This window comes from Pipistrellus hanaki (assembly GCF_964339955.1).
Source record: "Pipistrellus hanaki genome assembly, chromosome: 5".
In the NCBI taxonomy this organism is placed as follows: Eukaryota; Metazoa; Chordata; class Mammalia; order Chiroptera; family Vespertilionidae; genus Pipistrellus; species Pipistrellus hanaki.
The window spans coordinates 88,691,721-88,710,995 of record NC_140507.1 but is presented as its reverse complement, the minus strand read 5'-3'; the positions used below and the strand labels follow the sequence as shown (position 1 = coordinate 88,710,995).

The following is a 19,275-nucleotide window of genomic DNA, read 5'->3' as shown; positions in this document are numbered from 1 at the left end:
AGCCAGAGGGAGAGGAGGTCAGGGTCTGGGTGGAGGGGGACAAAGAGGGATAATGGGTGATGTCTATAATTTCAACAATTAAAAAAAAAAAATACCTTACCCCTAAACCCGTTTGGCTCAGTGGAATAGAGCATTGGCCTGCAGAATGAAGAGTCCCAGGTTCGATTCTGGTCAAGAGCATGTACCTTGGTTGTGGCACATCCCTAGTAGGGGATGTGCAGGAGGCAGCTGATTGATGTTTTTCTTTCATCGATGTTTCAAGCTCTCTATCCTTCTCCCTTTCTCTCTGTAAAAAATCAATAAAATATATATTTTTAAAACACCTTAATGACAGAAAGTGGGTGGTTGATTTAGTACATGTTTAGGGAAAAGATCTAGATATCGTCAAAAGTTTCCATGAGGTGGGTTTCTTTCCGGTTATACAGAAGAGGGAAACTGAGGCAGAGGGTTAACGTTATGAGTCGCCAATGTAAGGATGAAAACTGCACTGTGAGAGGAGAAGAGACCTCAAGGTGAAAAAGACCTCGCGTAGAGGCCTCGGGGAAACGGTCATTAATGGGGGCGGAGCCGGTGGGCCCACACAGTGACCTATGATGTCATCCGGACGTTAGATATCGTAACATTACCTGGGCGTTGCCCCATTTTCCTTCCTAGAGAGTTTTGCTGTTGGTCAGGCACGGTTTGTATCAAGCCTATCATTGGCTACTCGCTCCGTCAATCCGTGTAATTATACCAGCCTTCCGCCCCGCCTTCCTCGATCCAGTCTCTGAGAGGTTGACGCGGCTGTCACTTCAGAAAGGTCCGCATTCCTTCCGCCTTTCTACAGCCGACCCGAGGCGAGGAAGGCGGATCCCAGGCGGCGCCCACCCCGGGGGCTCTGCTTCCGCCTCTGATTGGCTGCCCTGGGTGCCCGTCACTACGCCACCCGGCGCTGATTGACTATCCTGCCGCCGCTCTGCGCGGCGCCGGCCCCGCCCCCGTGGTGTTTGTGGTGGGGCTGCGGAGCCGTGGATCCCGCCGGAAGCGCCAGGACAATGGGGACCCGGGACGACGAGTACGACTACCTATTCAAAGGTATGGCCGGTGGGGCACAGATGGACGGGGTGCCGGCGGCCGACAAGCGAGCCGAAGACCCGTCTAGGCCGCTGGGCCCAGGTCGGAGCCCAGGACTTGGGGTCCGGCGGGACAGGACGGGGCAGGCTGGTCTCGACAGCTTTGGGCCGCAGGCCTGAGGGCCCGAGGTTCCTGGGATGCGCCCCGGCAGGGCTAGAGCCCAGAGGAGGTGGGGCCCCCAGCGGTGGGAGAGGCCGTTGGGGGCGAGGCCTCGGGAGGGGATGGGACCGCCTCATCTTTTGAGGACCGGGCTGGGTGGAAAGCTCCAGTAGGGTGGGGGTGGGGGTGGGACCATTGGAGGCGGGGCTAGGGCGCGGTGGGCGTGTCCAAGACGAGGGCGGCCGGGTGGGGGCGGTGCTCTTCACAGGGTGGGCGTGGTTAGGCTTGGTGTGAGCGCCTTTCGAGGCGTGGCCGAGGAGGGAGGCGTGGACTCTGCGGGTTGAGATGTGTGTTGGGGAACACAGATTGCGTGGAGGGGTGCCTGGCGTGTGTGTGTTGGACCCAGGCCTGGTGGTTAACATCAATAGTTACCTCTATTAACTCTTAGAACTCTTTTCTTTTTCAAAAGTATATATAAATCGTTTAATGATTACACATAATAGTGGATGATGCACAAAAATTCCCATCTATAATTTTATCTGGTACGTGAGGCTTCATGAATTAGCGTGTCATCCTTTCGCAGGGGCCTTGCTAATCTCTGTCATTCCAATTTTAGTATATGTGCTGCGGAAGCAAGCACACACCTAGAACTCTTAATAGCACCACCCAAGAACCTGCACTTTTCTAAGCTCTTTACACACAAGAATTCATTGAAATCCTCACCACAACCCTGTGAGGTCAGTATTATCCAGCCTCTTTTTTTTTTTTTTTTTTTTTTTAATGGACCTGGAAACAGGCCCAGGGAGACAAGGACATAGTGAATAGGTGTTAGAGCAGAATTTGAAACCAGGCCATTTGTTGGCTTTACCACTTAGGGAGTGTATTTGGGGGAGCTTCTGGCCAGGATCTGGGACTAAGGTATCAGACAGCCTCCTTCAACACCGCCCGTTGAAGGCTTGGGTCCAGGCCGACCTGCTGGAGGATTTTCCCAGCCGGAGGGACAGAGGACTTTGTGAGCCTCAAGTATGGCCTCTGTAGGTCAGACAGCCATAGCTGGCCTGCAGCCAGTTGGGGAACTCCTTCACCCTGCCCCTAGCTGAAGAGACTTGCTACATGTTGCTAGAGTCCTTCATTTCTCAGCTCAGCTAGTTTAGGGGTCACTGGCTTTATAGTGTCTTCTGTGCCAACCTGGACTTTGGCCAGGCCTCTGCTGTCCAGGCTGGCTGATAGTGGCTGCCCTTGAGAGCTAACTCCTGGGCCCACACAGGGTACTTTTCAAAAAAAATCCTCACTTGAGGATATTTTTCCCATTGCTTTTATTTATTTATTTTTGAGAGAGAGAGAGTGGAGGGTATGGAGGAAGGATGGGATGAGAAAGAGAGAGAGACACACACAGAGAAACATCGAAGTGAGAGAGACACATTGATTGGTTGCCAGGGCTGGGGATAAAACCTGCAGCTGAGGTATGTGCCCTTGATGGGAATTGAACCCACAGCCCTTTGGACCACAGGCCGATACTATAACCACTGAGCCAAACTGGCCAGGTCCACATTTGCTCTGCTGCCTGCTGTGTGAGAGTCTGCCTGCCACACTAGCTGTTGGACTCTTTCCTTATTGGGTGACTATCCAGCATCTTGGGGCAAACCTGAGAACTTCGGAGGTGTGGAGAGTGGGTGGAGCACTCCCTACCTGGGTGAGAGAGTGCCCATTGCAGAGCCCCAGAGTCTCCACGCAGTACCCTGGGCTCTGGGGGGGGTTCCTGCAGGCTGGTATGTCACTGGCAGTTGAGGCTGTGTGGTCAGCAGGCATCAGGCCAAGGCCTGGTGCAGACTAAGCCTTGTGGTTGGTCTCACCTTAGAGGCAGGGGAAGTTCTGTCAGGGTTTGGGGACAGGGGGTCTGGACTTCAGTACTGCTACCCAGCCTGCCCTTAGGTGACTGCTCCTGGTCAAGGTGGAGTACACACCTGGCCCCGGCATTGCCAGGGCAGGGGGCATTTCCCCTGTCACCCTCTCCACGTTTCTGTGGTCATTTGCTTGTTATTTTCAATTGTTTGCTGATACAAGTAATCCAGTTCCAAGTGTTTGCACAAACCATCTTTTGCCCTTTGGGTTATTTCCTTGAAGTGTGTTCCCAGAAGTTCAGTTACTGGGTCAGGGGCAATGGAGCAGCTGTATCTGGTCCACTTCCTGGAAACGAATTCCACTTCCGTGGCACCTGGCATTGGGGGGATGGTGCCCGCCTGCTCTGCTTCCCTCCTCCACTGACCTCCTTTTCTGAGTCCACAAGGTCAGGGCTCTCCAAGCTGGGGCCATCTGAGACCTCCTCTCCACACTTAAATCTCTTTGGAGGATCCCCCCTCCCCCCCCACACACACACCTTTATCCTTTAATGTTTGTCTTTAAATTTACCCACGTTTTCATTCTTTTAAATGGGAAAAAGAAAGTCTATTTGGCTCTGGCAAATAAAGAAGGGAGGAGGGAAGCCGGCAGGCATGCCATAACCCCCACATAACATAAATATGGTGGGTAGACAGATACATAAATATGCTGCACACGCCGAAACCGGTTTGGCTCAGTGGATAGAGCATCGGCCTGCAGGCTGAAGGGTCCAGGGTTCGATTCTGGTCAAGGGCATTTACCTTAGTTGCAGACACATCCCTGGTGAGGGATGTGCAGGAGGCAGCTGATCAATGTATCTCTCTCATCAGTGTTTCTGGTTCTCTATCTCTCTCCCTTCCTCTCTGTAAAAAAATCAATAAAATATATTTAAATATATATGTGTATATATATATATATATATGCTGCACACCCTCCCGTCTCAGCCCCTCCTGAGACCCCGTGGCCTACAAAGGGTCAGGCCTGGGCATTAGAGAGGCATCCAAGACATGACTGCATCAGAAGGGTTGACCAGGGCCAGCTTTCTCCCTGACCCTGCACCTGGTAAAGGCCACCCTTTAGCAGAAAAGGGGCCAGTCATCCTCCTACTCCCCCCAACCCCGTGCCCAACCTTCCTCAGGCTTCTGTCACCTTCCCCTGGCCCTGTCCTGGGCACAAAGGGGCCAACCTCTCACTTTGGGACTCTGGTTGCCGCCTGTCCAGCCCTCCCACCAATCTTGTTTGTGTTGGCAGCCAATCACATGTTGGCTCTCCTGACCTCCACCCCAAGGCCAGCAGATCCTCCTGGGTATTTTCTCCACGTGGTGTTTCTTTTCTTTGCTACACATTCCACTTTCCCCAGGAGTGAGGTTGTTTATTTGTACCTAATTATAGATTCTCACATTTATCCTGCCAACTGTGGGTCATTTTCCCAGCCCCATCGGTCCCTTAAGGCTCCCCTGCTTTCTCCTCTGATCCACCAGGTCGTGGTGTCTATAGTGGGAGCAGTGGTGTCCCCAAAGGCTGCCGAGGCCTTTCCAGAGCCACTCACCTGGCCCATAAGGACGTGACTAATGTGGGAAGCATCCCCGGTGGCCCAGGGCCCTGTCCTCTGGGCTGTTTACACCTTGTCCCATCTATAAGTACTTTTGGGAAAGGGGGCAAGGAGAGAGTGACTGCCAGGGCCAGTGTTCACCTCTCTCTGCCACGTGCTCCCAGACAGCCTCCTGGACTCCGCCAGGCCCACTGGTCCCAGAACCAAGCACACCGTCTTCTCCCATTGCATATGGTGGCCCTGCCAGTGCCCCAGCTTCAAACACCTCTTCTTTGTTCTCTATTTCCAGGGGACTGTCTGTGGTAAGATTGCCCCCAAGTGCTGGTCCCTGGAGCCTGGGATATCAGGGTCTGCTTCCTGGAGGAGAGAGGGGACTCTGCTCTGCCTGAAGTAGGGGAGTGTGCTCCCCACCCAAATGGCCCTCACTTTGCTGAGCATCTGAGTGTGGGCCCTGGTGGTGCTACACTGTTGTGGGCAGGCCAGAGGACCCAGGCCTTCAAGAGGTGCCAGTTCTTTATTTTTGCCAACTAGGCTTGCCTGCCCTGCCAGCCAAGCGGCGTGTCTGGGGAGGCCATTTCCTGGCCAGCATTGCCACCACCTTCTGGGGAAATGCTAGGGGTCGTGTCCACAAAGGCCCTTTATTTCCCCAAGACAATAGATCGCTTGTGCCTTTGACAGTGCCGTTCTCATTCCCACAATGTACCCAGAGCCAACCCAGCCACGGCCCTGCTGGCCATCTCTCTACAGTGGGCACCTGTGCCAGGGAGTGCCCAGGCATCCTGGCCTTTCCAACATTTATATGGGCAAAGGCTAGTGGCCCTCGTCCTATTTTTTAAAATATATATATTTTATTGATTTTTCACAGAGGAAGGGAGAAGGATAGAGAGCTAGAAACATCGATGAGAGAGAAACATGGACCAGCCGCCTCCCGCACACCTCCCACCGGGGATGTGCTCGCAATCAGTGTACATGCCCTCGACCAGAATCGAACCCGGGACCTTTCAGTTCGCAGACTGACGCTCTATCCACTGAGCCAAACCGGTTTCAGCTCGTCCTATTCTTGCAGCCACTTTATCATTTGTTTGTTCACTCTGTCCTATGTGCAGGGTTCTGTGCCAGGCCTGGGGATACGCAGGGAATGAGAGCATCTGATATCATACCCTTGAAGAAGACTGACGAAAAGCAAATAAGTGAAACCTGGCAAGTGTGGGAGGGTGGTAGGAGCTATGGAGGAAAGGCAGAGTGAGGGAGTGGGGAGGGGTTTTATGAGGACTGCAGGGAAGGCCTCCTTGAATGAGTGAAATCTGAGGCACCATGTGGAGGAGCTGAGGGTGGGAATCAGGCGGTACCTGGGGAAGAACATATCAGGCAAAAGGCAGTGTGCACTTGGACATCTCTGAATCTTAGCGAGGAGGCCCGTGTGGCAGGGGCAGAGTCAGCAAGCAGGGGGGAGAGGAGGTGAGGGCGGGGAGGGGACAGGGACAGGTCATGCAGGGCCTTGTGGGTCCTAGGGAGGACTTAGGCTTTTACCCCAAGGGAGGTGGGAGCCCTGGAGGTCTGTGGGCAGGAGAGGAGCAGGACCTGACTCAGGTGCTCACAAGTACCCCCTGGTGGCTGCCTCGGGAGAACAGCCGGTCGGTTAGAGATGAGAGTGAACTCAGGGGCACTGGAGGGAAGGCTGGCACTGCCACCCAGGGAAAGAAGGAGGCTGCCTGGTTACCTAGTGTTGGGGCAGAGACGGTGGAAAGCATTTGGGGGAATCTGGACATGTACACATAACATTTTTCATTGAGGGATTTTTCATCAAGCCGAGGGTGACCAAACCTGAAGTGCTGACAGCTCTCACTGGGCAGATCCACGCTCAGATGCCAGAGCCCAAGGCCCATACTTGGGGTCCATGTGGTTTCCAGCTGGGGTGTATGATCTTTCTGTATGTTGTTCCTTCTGTGCTGCATATACACCCAGGTGTGTGTACACACACACAGACACTGCTCCTTCTGGGGCTGAGGCCAGCCTTCCCAGGCCTAGGACCTTCCTGAATCATCTCGAGTGGCCCCACTGCTTTGCCCTGCCCTGGAGGGCTCTTGTCCTGGATGTCCCTGCAGGGCGGTCCAACCCTGGGGTTGGCTGATGGGAGGGTTAGTGGGCTCTATTCCCTCTTAATTCCACGCAGAGGGCATTTTTCTCTTTTGAATGGGCAAGTTGGCTGTGTTGGGCTGAATGTTGGTTTGCTTGCAGCCACTTTCCATGAAGAAGCAACAAGGTGGGCATGGGACATGAGGCTTCTCATTTCCTGTGACTTAAAACTCTGGAGGAGCATTGCTCTCCCACTTATCTTAGCTGGCTGGATGCTGGCTGAGTTCTGATCCTGCAAGCTCCCGTGTCCCCTTCCCTAACTGGCTCTTGTTCCTGTCTTTCTTTTCACACTTGTGGAAAAGGCAATCCAGGGAGGTTAAGTGACTTGCCCAAAGTCACCTACCCCAGAGCTTACTGAGCCCTCCATCTGTTTGGGAACTGATGGGTCCCCAAGTCACCTGCCTGCCTGGCTGTATGGGTCCCTGCGCCTTAGCCGGGGCAGCCCTGCTCCGAAGGACCAGACACAGGCAGGAGCATTGTGCTGTCTGCAGTGGCTGTGTTTCTGGAAACCTGGAGCCACTGTTTGCTTCTGCACCAAGAGATGTGGGGCTTTGGGCAAAAGGCTCTAGACAGCTCTGACTCCATCTGTTGTTGGCTGTCACATTTCCGAAGAACCTGGGCACTGCTGTGAAGGCTCTACAGGTGGCCGTGGGTGGCGTGTGGGTCTTTGCTTGGTGGGCTGCCTGCTCGGCCCCGTGGAGCCGCAGCCATAGCCCTCCCCCCTTACAGTGGTGCTCATCGGGGACTCGGGAGTAGGGAAGAGCAACCTGTTGTCCCGCTTCACCCGCAACGAATTCAACCTGGAGAGCAAGAGCACCATTGGCGTGGAGTTCGCCACCCGCAGCATCCAGGTGGACGGCAAGACCATCAAGGCGCAGATCTGGGACACCGCTGGCCAGGAACGCTACCGTGCCATCACCTCCGCGTGAGTGGCAGGATGGGGATATGTAGGGCTTGGACGTAGCGCTTAGTGGGCTCTGAAGGAGGGGTAGGAGTTGGGCAGGAGGAGAAGGGGAGAGCACAACCCTGAGAGCAGTTGGCCCAGGGGTGGAGGGATGAGACGCCCCCAGGAGCTGTGGGACGCTCAGGAAAACCAGTGCCCACTCTTGACCACTCTGTGACCTCATGTGGGCTATTCTAATCTGCCCACCCCTCAGTCCTGCCTGCTTGGCCTGTCCTGCCTGGCTATGTTCCAGGTCTTCCTCTTTCCTCGGCTCCCTCCAGCCACCCAGCCATCGGGACCTACTGGAGCTGCCCCCTTCCCACCGCCTTGGCCATTTCCCCATTGGTCACGCTTTCCTCTCAACCACTGAAGCCCGGTCACCTCTTCATCTCTAATCCCTCAGGGTGGATGTGTGTCCATTAGTCTTCCGGTGTGCCGGGCCACAGCGGGCACTGGAGCTTTTGCCAAGCAGCAGCCTTTTCCTGCATAGGCACTGTTTCCTTCTCCCTTTCTGTGGGTGTCTTCTGACCTCAGGCCCTTAACTCCCTCCTCAGGCCTTCACGGCCTTTTGTTTATTTATGTTCTTAATGTATGTCTTTGTTGATTTCAGAGAGGAAGGGAGAGAGAGAAATATCAATGATGAGCGAAAACCATTGATCAGCTGTCTCCTGCACGCCCCCTACTGGGGATCGAGCCCACAACCTGGGGATGTGTCCTTGACCAGAATTGAATCTGGGACCCTTCAGTCCACAGACCAACTAGCCACTGAGCCAAACCGGCTAGGAAGGCCCCCACAGTCTTGAGTTGAATCTGGAACACAGAGTCCTCTCGCAAGGCCATGGAGGTCACCCCTCGGCTGGGCTCTGTGTGGGTCCAGGAGCTGCTGCTCACAAAGTGGGGGGCCCCCATGGGGCGCTGGCAGGCAGCTCATTCCTGGCCCTGCCCCTGTCCCCACAGGTACTACCGAGGTGCAGTGGGAGCACTGCTGGTGTATGACATCGCCAAGCACCTGACATACGAGAATGTGGAGCGCTGGCTGAAGGAGCTGAGGGACCATGCTGACAGTAACATCGTCATCATGCTGGTGGGCAACAAGAGCGACCTGCGCCACCTGCGGGCTGTGCCCACTGATGAGGCCCGAGCCTTTGCAGGTGAGCACCTACCCGTTGTGAGGGGTTTCACTTAGGTCAGGGTCCTCCCGCAGGGGCCAGCTCCTGAGAACGGGACTTGGATTAAGGCATCCGTGAAGTTTCTGGAAAGCCAGCAGCCCCCTCCAGGTCCTTCCCATTTCCCTGCCTGTGAGCGTGGCCACAGTGCCATCCTCCCCTCTTCAAGGAGTGGGCGTCTCAGCCCTACCCTCTTGGCCCCAGCCCTTCATTTCCTGGGCCAGCTGAGTGGTTGGGCACACAGGGCCCTTAGAGGATGCGGGAGAGCCCCCTGCCCACCTGGGCAATATTCTCTTTGTTCCAGAGAAGAACAACTTGTCCTTCATTGAGACCTCAGCCTTGGACTCCACCAACGTAGAGGAAGCCTTCAAGAACATTCTCACAGGTTACCCAGGGTCTGGTGGGGCCACAGGAACCCCCAGCAGGCCCACCAGCGGTGGTGTGGGAAGGGCACCAGCTACACTGGTTGCATGCTTCAGAATGCAGCCCCTAACCCTTCATGTCTTAAACCTGCTGGTCAGTCTGCACAGGAGGACAGACATGGCAAGCTCTGAAGTCAGGCTAGATCCACCCCTACTGGCACCTGGCACCCAGCTCCATGGTAAACCCATGGCTCCACCAGGGAACAGCCAGGGGGGGACTGCAGATGGCCTCAGGCCCAGAGCTCTGGTTTTCTGAAGTTTATTCTGAGGAGAAGGGGTCTCAGATATTTACGAAGAAGAGGCCTGGGCTGGGGAGAGTATCTCTGTGACCAGATGTGGGTTCACAGGGGAGAACCCTTATGTGAGAGGTGCAGGTAGGCCACAGTGGGGCCTTTGGGAGGGGCACAACCTTAGGGGAGCTCCCTCGAGGAGGTGACATCCAGATGAGTCCTGCAGGGTGCCAGTCACCACAGGCAAGAGTATGCCCGGCACTCACCTCACTTCCCCCCATTGCAGAGATCTACCGCATCGTGTCACAGAAGCAAATCGCAGACCGCGCAGCCCATGACGAGTCCCCTGGTAACAACGTGGTGGACATCAGTGTGCCACCCACTACTGACGGACAGAAACCGAGCAAGCTGCAGTGCTGCCAGAACCTGTGACTGCCCCGTGCCTCGTCCAAGTATGCGTGCGTGCACATCCTCATCTTTCGCCTGCCCCTCACCACGATGTCTTCTCTGACCCGACCCTCTCTGTCCCTCTGCGGCTGGCTCCTACCCCTCCACTGAGCTCTGCACAGTCAGCAGGGGCTCAGGAAGAACAGGAGTCCAGCTGCACCATCTGTCCTTCTCCCCCACCCCAGGGAAGCTTGAAACCTGGCTGCTGCACCTGTTCTTCTTGGGTCCCAGTGGGCCTCTGGGTGGGGTGGGGAGGGTGGCAGGATGGACCAGGCCTGCCAGAGGCAAGAGGATGGGCACAGCAAGCAGGCTTCAGTTTTCCACAGCAGACTCCAGGGAGCCATTACCTCCCTTCCTCTCTGGCCAGTTGTCCCAGCTGGCCCTGGTCCCCACCCATACCCCCCCTCCCCCCCGGGCTGAAGCCTGAAGAACAAGTGACCAGGGGACTGGGTCAGGCCGACAGAGGCTCCTGGCACCCCGCCACCCACATACAGCCAGCGCCGGCACCCGCCTTTGACCTCGGCCTCTCCCGTGCGTGCGTGATCCAGCTCCTGCCTGTAGATATTCGCTGGGAGACGACCTCCCCGCTGCACGCAGCACACTCCCCCCCCGGGCCCTCCTCTCTGTCTTGTCTCCCTGTCTGGTCAGGAACTGTTTGCAAGTGAAGCAATATCTCAGTGTTTTGTATATACAGCCGCTCTTGTAGCCTTTGTTTTTTTGTTATTGTAGAGAAACAGATTCTTTATACACTTTGTAAGATTGACGCCAAACCCCAGCTCTCGGACCTCTTATTCTCCCTGTGGCCCCTGTTGTCCCGATGCCTCATTTCTCTGTCCCGTTACTAAAACGTGTAACCCGACTTCCTGGACAGAAACCTGCTGCTGCACTTTTGTCTTCTTTCTCTCCTCCAGGTGGCCACCCTGAGCCAGGCCCCTCGCTGCACACATCCTTCCCTGGGCTGCACCACCGGGCTCAGCCTCTCGGGGAGCTAGAGCACCAGGCCTGAACCCCTGCTCAGGACCATGCAGAGGCCTCCTGAGCTGACCGCAGAGGCCCTGGGGGGAGGGGAGGTGGGGGAGGGGTTGACTTTAAACTCCTTGCTGCAAGGACCACCAGCTCTAGGACTTGAGTGTGGCCCTCCCTGAGGAGGTGGGCTGTGTCCTCTGCTTTCAACTCCCAGCTCTGGGGGTTGGACTGCTCATTGCCCCCATCTATTCCCACCTGGCCACCACTTGGGGTCCCAGCGAGGACTAGTAAGAGGGGCTGGCCCACATGTTGGCAGTACCAGTCCCATCCCAGACTAACCTCTGAGGAGGGCTGAATGGGATGCTTGTCCACAGGGGCAGGACTGGCCTGAGGGCAGGTTCCCAAAGTGGAGGGGGAGGAGGTGTGCCCAGCCCTGTCTTTGCACTGATCACATGACCCAATGCGTGTTCTCTCTCTCCTGAGTGCTGGTAGCTATTCTAGAAGCTCCAGTCTCTGCCTGAACCCCTTGTGCCCTTGACCCTTAGGAGAGCCACCAGAGGGGGATTCCAGGCTCCGCTGCCCTGTGCAGACATCCTCCGAAAGAGCTCTTGAGTCACAGGGGCTGTTCTCACAGGAGCTGGGTGAGCCAGAGCCCATGCTCCAGGCTGAGGCGCATCCTCGGCTGGGAATCTAATGGGGTGTGCAACCCAGGGCCCATTTACACGGATCCCAGCTCCCCAGGGTTTGGGCAGGGTGTGCTGTGGAGAGGCAGAGGGTGAGTGGGAGCTTCAGGAGGACCAGCGAAGCACTCGGGCACGTGAAAGGGTTTCAAGCAGTCAAAGATCAAATCTTCGTGAAGCCGCAGACGGGCCAGGCCCTGGGCACATGCCAGTGTTTAGACTGATGTGACTCTCCCCTTGGAGGGTGAGTCCAGTGATACTATTTCAGTTACTCTAATTTCGATAATTTAATAAGCACAGCACGCTGGCTTTGTGCTAGGCACTGTTCTTCAGAGTTTTTTATTTTTATGGTAAAATAAACATTACACAAAAAATTTTTTTATTGATTTTTAGAGAGAGGAAGGAAGAGAGGGGGAGAGATCGATTTGTTTTCCACTTATTTATGCATTCATTGGTTGATTTTTGTATGTGCCCTGACTGGAGATCAAACCCACAACCTTGGCTTATTGGGACAATAATGCTCTAACCAACTGAGCTACTACAGTTTAGTGGCATTAATGCGGTACTCACATTTGTTGTACCAGTATCACCATCATCAATCTCCAGATCTTTCTCATCTTCCCAAAATGAAACTCTGTCCCCATTAAACACTCATTCCCCACCTCCCTTCCCCATCCCCTGACACCCACCATTCTATTTTCAGTCTCCATGAATTTGTTAACCTAAGAATGTCTAAACATGTAGGGAATTTTTATTATAATGTAGTTGGGGATAACCCTGACAGGTATGTCTCAGTTCATTGGAGCATCGTTCTGTACACCAAAAGGTGGGTTCGATTCTCAATCAAGGTTACATACCCGTATTCTATCCTGGTCAGGGTGCGTTTGGGAGGCAACTGGTCTATGTTTCTCTCACATTGATGTCACTGTCTCCCTCTCTCTCTCCTTCCTCTCTCGAAAATCAAATTTAAAACATTTATTTGAGGATAAATTATCAGAGGATACACCTGGAAGCAAAATTTCAACACTGAAAAAAATGCTTTGGAGAATAACAGTTTGCAATTTCTTTTATGCATTTGAGATTAAGGAAGATTATATGAAAGTGTGAAAAGGCAAGATGGTGATCAAATTACAGGATAGTTAAGATCACGTGTTCTCCTATGCTTTAGAAGGAGGGATCTGAAAGCATTTCAGCCAAAACCGGTTTGGCTCAGTGGATAGATCATTAGCCTGAAGACTGAGGGGTCCCAGATTCGATTCCGGTCAAGGGCACGTCCTTGGTTGTGAGCACACTGGGGGGGCGGGGGGGGGGGGTCCCAGGTTCAATTTCGGTCAAGGACATGTACCTTGATTGTGAGCACACCCCCAGTTGGGGGGTGGGGTGTGTGTGCAGGAGGCAGCTGATCAATATTTCTCATCTAACTTTCTATCTCCCTCTCTGTAAAAAAATCAATAAAATATATTTTTTTATAAATGAAAGAGCATTTCAAAGATGTGTTAATAGGATCAATGAATAGAGCTTGCTGAAGGCAAAGATAAGCTATTTAGTAAAGAAGTTATGTCAGGTGTGTGGCTACCCACTATGAACTGCCCAGTTGGCATTTTAGTTTGTTAGATTTTTGTTAATACCCAAGAATATTTTTCCATTGATTTAAAAATATATATTTTTTTTGTTGATTTCAGAAAGGAAGGGAGAGGGAGAGAGAGAGAGAAACATCAGTTATAAGAGAATCATTGATCAGCAGCCTCCTGCACGCCCCCTACTGGAGTTCAAGCTGGCAACTTCTTGATTCCTGAGTCAATGCTTAACTGCTGAGCCACACCTGGCTGGGCTCCACTGAATTTTTAAAAATATATTTTTATTTATTTCAGAGAGGAAAGGCGAGGGAGATAGAGATATAATCATCAGTGATGAGAGAGAATCATTGATCGGCTGCCTCCTGCATGCCCCCTACTGGGGATCGAGCCCCCAACCCCAGCATGTGCCCTTGACTAGAATCAAACTCAGGACCCTCCAATCCTCAGGCTGACACTCAATCCACTGAGCCATACCAGCCAGGGTTTCATTGTTTGTTTGTTTTTTAATATATTTTTTATTGATTTTTTACAGAGAGGAAGAAAGAGGGATAGAGAGTTAGAAACATCGATGAGAGAGAATCATCGATCAGCTGCCTCTTGCACACCCCCTAATGGGGATGTGCCCGCAACCAAGGTACATGCCCTTGACGGGAATCGAACCTGGGACCTTTCAGTCCACAGGCTGACGCTCTATCCACTGAGCCAAACCGGTTTCGGCTGATTTTTTTTTTTTTTTTAAGAGTGTGGAAGAGGAGGAGGGAGGAGGTGAGAGAGAGAAACATTGATGTAAGAGAGGCAGCAAGTGCCCTGACCTGGATGGGTATTGAACCTGCAACCCAGGTAAGTGACCTTGATAGAATCAAACTCTGGACCCTTTGGTTAGCGGGCCAACGCTCTAACCACTTAGCAACACCAGCCAAGACCCAGTTAGCAACTTATGATCAGACCACCCAGCAAGGTCACTTTCGGTAGAATCCCCCTCCCCCTTTTTTGCCCACAAATTTGACTCTAGGCACCTCATAAAAGTGGGATCCTACAGTATTTGTCCTCAGGGTTTGTCCATGTTGTAGCAGGCATCCAGTCGGCCTTTCTTTTTAGGCTGAGTAGTAGTCCATTGTGTGGATGGACCACATTGTGTTTATCCATCTTGATGGGCATTTGGTTGCTTCCACCTTTTGCTGTTGTGAATCACGTTGCTATGAATGGTGTGCAAATACCTCTTTGAATCCCTGCTTTCAATTCTTCTGGGTTAAATTGCTGGATTATATGGTAATTCTGTGTTTAATATTTTTGATGAACTGTTCATCTAAATAAATTATGCAATAAAAGAATATAGTTCCACAAAAAAATAAATTTTTCTATCATAACAGTTCCTCAAAAAATTAAATACAGAATTGCCATGTGATTCAGGAGGTGGGCATTATTTACCAGCCTCAATTTATAGACAGGGAACAGAAGTCATTGATGGGAAAAATAAATAAATGGGTATTTTCAAAAAAGTGACTCCCAGAGTCCCACAGTTAAGTAAGTAGGTTTCTATACCAGAGCTATGTAGTAACCATTAGCTAGCAGGCTTCTCCAAATGTTTATTGAGTGCTTACTATGTGTCAAAAGCCCTAACAATTGAAGAAAACACCTAGATAAAAGACTGGGAAGAAGTATACCAAAATTAAAATTTTTAAAAAAATATATATTTTATTGATTTTTCACAGAGAGGGAGAGAGATAGAGAGTTAGAAATATCAATGAGAGAGAAACATCGACCAGCTGCCTCCTGCACACCCACTACCGGGGATGTGCCCGCAACCAATGTACATGCCCTTGACCAGAATCGAACCCGGGACTCTTCAGTCCGCAGGCTGACGCTCTATCCGCTGAGCCAAACCGGTTTCGGCTAAAACTTTTTTATTTTATTATAGCCCTAGTTGGTTTGGCTCAGTGGATAGAACATTGGTCTGCGGACTGAAGGATCCAGGACTTGATTTCAGTCAAGGGCACATTCTTCGGTTGCAGGCTTGATTCCTGGCTCTAGCTGGGGCGTGTGCAGGAGGCAACCAATTCATGTGTCTCACATTGAGGTTTCTCTCTGTGTCTCCCCTACGCACCCCCCAAAAAAGGGGAAAATATCCTCAAAGGATGATTAACAACAAAATTTTATTATGGCCCAGCCAGTGTCGCCAGGAGATCACGGTTCGACTCCTGATCAGGACACATGTCCCAGTCTCGGGTTTGATCCCCAGTGGAGGCATGCAAGAGGCAGTCGATTGATGTTTCTCATCAGTGTTTCTATCTCCCTCTTCCTCTCTCTGAAATCAATAGAATATATTTTTTTAAATAAAATTTAAAAGAATTCTATGAAAAGTAACCTTACAGGATGGTCTGATCATAATTCCTAACTGTGCAGGTAATGATGGGTAGTCACATCCCAGGCATATAACTTTTTAATAAAGGGTTTATTTCTGTGCATCTAGATCAACCTTTGAAATGCCTCTTTTTAAAACCCTTTTAATGTGAACCACCCTTTCAGTCCCTCTAAAGTATAACCATCCTCAAGGGAGCACAATCTTAACTATTCTGCATTCCAATCTCTACCTTGCTTTCTCACACTTTTTTTTTTTTAATATCTATTTTATCGATTTTTTACAGAGAGGAAGAGAGAGGGAGAGTTAGAAACGTCGATGAGAGAGAAACATCGACCAGCTGCCTCTTGCACATCCCCTACTGGGGATATGCCCGCAACCAATGTACATGCCCTTGACCAGAATTGAACCTGGCACCTTTCAGTCCACAGACCGATGCTCTACCACTGAGCCAAACCGGTTTCAGCGCTTTCTCACACTTTCATATAATCTTCCTTGTGTTCCTTCTTTAATTTTGAATGCATAAAGGAAACTTCCAATTGTTATTTTGCAGAGCATTTTATTTATTTTTTAAATATATTTTTATTGATTTTTTACAGAGAGGAAAGGAGAGGGATAGAGAGTTAGAAACATCGATGAGAGAGAATCATCGATCAGCTGATGTGTCTCACATCCTACTGGGGATGTGCCCGCAACCCAGGTACATGCCCTTGACCAGAATTAAACCCGGGACCTTTCAGTTTGCAGGCTGATGCTCTATCCACTGAGCCAAACCGGTTTCGGCATGTTTTTATTATTATTATTATTATTATTATTATTACTATTATTATTTTGGCAGAGCATTTTAGATCTTACTCTCTGGCATCAGTTTTGGCTCAAATAAACTCAAAAATTCTCTACAAGTTTGAGCTTTTTTTTTTTTTTTTTTTTAAATATATTTTACTGATTTTTGTACAGAGAGGAAAGGAGAGAGAGAGAGAGTTAGAAACATCGATGAGAGAGAGTCATCGATCAGCTGCCTCTTGCACACCCCCTACTGGGGATATGCCCGCAACCAAGGTACATGCCCTTGACCGGAATCGAACCCGGGGCCCTTCAGTCCCCAAGCTGACGCTCTATCCATTGAGCCAAACCGGTCCCGGCCAAGTTTGAGCTTTTTTTAAAAAAAAAAAAATGTTTTTTATTTATTTCAGAGAGGAAGGGAGAGGGGGAGAGAGAAACATCAACAATAAGAAAGAATCATTGATTGGCTGCTTCCTGCACGCCCCAGATCAATTCCACAACCCAGGCATGTGCCCTTGACCAGAATTGAACCTAGGACTCTTCAGTCCACAGGCTGACACTCTATCCACTGAGCCAAACCAGCCAGGGCTGAGCTTTTCTGATGTCAAAAGAACTCATATATTGCCACCACCTAACTCAGTCAGTATAATTACACCCTATATCAGCTATTTTGCTACCATGAGAAAAAGGCCAAGAGGATCTCAGAGTCATGGACCCTATCATCATTTGACCAAACCAATGCCAGCAGCCATCCTCCTCTAGAATTCTTGTTGAAACTAACAAAAATTGGCTCATCCATGAACATTAAATCTGGTGCTTGAAGGTTTATTGAGTAACAGGAAAATTAGTTTCAAAGTATTTTCCCATAACAAGCACAACATAATAAATCATGCTGGAGAAACCTAGCAAACGATTTTAATCAGGTTAGCATAATCAGTGATGGAAGAAAACATTTTATGCCTCCTGATACATGTATGCACTGAGAACACCATCACTTCTGTGGTTCCTGTCCCAAATGCATAAATCATGAGGAAATACTATCCAAACATCAGTTGAGGGGCTTTCTAAAAATAACTAGCCTATAATCTTCCAAAGTATTAAGGTCATGAGAGACAAGGAAAGATGAGGAATTATTCTAGACTAAAGGAGATTGAATTAGATGACAAAATATAATAATCATGGGATGGATTTTGAAACTTTAAAATACTTGATTGAAACTATAATATTTAGGAATGACATGGTAATATCGGACTGATATTAATATCCTGATTTTTGAGGTTGCACTGAGATTATGAGAAGAGTGCACTTAAGAAAAATACTCTGAAGTATTAAGGATTAATGAGATACCATGTGTGTACCTGATACTCAAAGGACTCTGAAATGTTAACAGTTGGGCAAAAGGTTTATGGGAGCTCAATGCATTATTTCTGCAACTTTTATGTTTATTTGACATTATTTTAACATAAAAAACTAACCACTGGGCCCTATAGGACACCTAGCAAACAAAGCCACTCTATAAATTTATTTTTTTTAACCTGAGCCTTGGCAGTTTTGTCCTGATATACCAAGGTTGCAGGTATAATGCCTTGTCAGGGCACATAGAAGTAGCAACCAATGAACAAAAAAATTGATGTTACCTTTTAAAAATGCTTATTGATTATAGAGAGGAAGGGAGAGAGAGAAAAAAAAAACATAAATAATGAAAATCATTGATCAGCTGCCTCCTGCACATCCCACACGGAATCGAGCCCACAACCCAGGCCATGTGCCCGGACCAGGAATTGAACCATGACTTCCTGGATCATAGGTCAACACTCAACCACTGAGCCACACCAGCTGGGTCAAAATTGATGTTTCTCTTTCTGCCCCTTCTCACAAATCAATAAATAGAAAGTTTAAAATTTTTTAAGTGCATAGATTTAAACATTTGGTGTGTTTTGATTTGCAATCATCCTTAAAGGAGGCCAAATTGTCCACCTTGCTGCTGGTGGGATCTTTTGTTGGCCCACACTGACACTACATTAGTAGGTAATGTCTTTGACAATTATTGTACTTTCTGGTATATCACGATGTGCCACGTTTATTTTGTACATTTCCTGTACCAGACCAAGAATCAGTCATTTCCCCAAGGTTCCCTGTTCTTTCCTTGGAAATGATACTTAAAGTCCACAAGCTTGAGGAACACTCTGCAATGAGGTTGGTCTTTGTTTCTGACCTGTTTAGTGGACAAAACTAAGTAATACTTGCTTTTTATTTATTTTTAAATATATTTGTATTAATTTCAGAAAGGAAGGGAGAGGAAGAAAGAGAAACATCAATGATGAAAACCATTGATCAGCTGCCTCCTGTAGCCCTTCTGGGGTTCAAGCCCAAAACCAGACCTATTGGTTCATAGATCAATGCTCAACCACTGAGTCATACCAGCTGGGCAGTGTTCTCTTTTTATAAAGATAAAATATAGCTGAAAACGGTTTGGCTCAGTGGATAGAGCGTCGGCCTGCGGACTGAAGGGTCCCGGGTTCGATTCCAGTCAAGGGCATGTACCTTGGTTGTGGGCACATCCCCAGTAGGGGGCGTGCAAGAGGCAGCTGATCGATGACTCATCGATGTTTCTAACTATCTCCCTCTCTATAAAAAAAAAAAAATCAATAAAATATATTTTAAAAAATAAAGATAAAATATATCATGATGCTCTGGCCACTGTGGCTTAGTTGGTTGCGTGTTTTTCTGTGAACCGAAAGATTGCTGGTTAGATTTCTAGTCAGGGCACATGCCTGAGTTATGGGCTCAATCCCTGGTAGGTGGCATGCAGGAAGTAGCCAATCCATTGTTTCACTATCACATCAATGTTTCTCTCTCCCTCTCCCTTCCTCTCTCTCTTAGAAAACAATAAAAATATTTTAAAAATATATATCTATCATGAT

At 50.0% G+C, this 19,275-nt stretch overlaps 1 protein-coding gene across 1 annotated transcript; it reads left to right on the top strand.

The window, feature by feature from the left end:
* The first annotated feature begins 793 nt into the window (after positions 1–793).
* RAB11B (RAB11B, member RAS oncogene family) lies at positions 794–10,860 on the top strand. The gene is made up of 5 exons (XM_084884862.1): positions 794–1,074; positions 7,508–7,703; positions 8,679–8,872; positions 9,192–9,272; positions 9,826–10,860. The coding sequence occupies exons 1-5, from the start codon at positions 1,035–1,037 to the stop codon at positions 9,969–9,971; spliced, it is 657 nt and encodes a 218-aa protein (XP_084740988.1). The 5' UTR covers positions 794–1,034; the 3' UTR covers positions 9,972–10,860.
* The last annotated feature ends 8,415 nt before the right edge of the window (positions 10,861–19,275 follow it).

Bases quoted from the DNA above. Each gene is read 5' to 3' on its own strand.
- RAB11B (XM_084884862.1), top strand. From the start codon at position 1,035: ATGGGGACCCGGGACGACGAGTACGACTACCTATTCAAAG. The intron at 1,075-7,507 runs GTATGGCCGGTG...CCCCCCTTACAG, and splicing joins GTACGACTACCTATTCAAAG to TGGTGCTCATCGGGGACTCG. The intron at 9,273-9,825 runs GTTACCCAGGGT...CCCCCATTGCAG, and splicing joins CTTCAAGAACATTCTCACAG to AGATCTACCGCATCGTGTCA.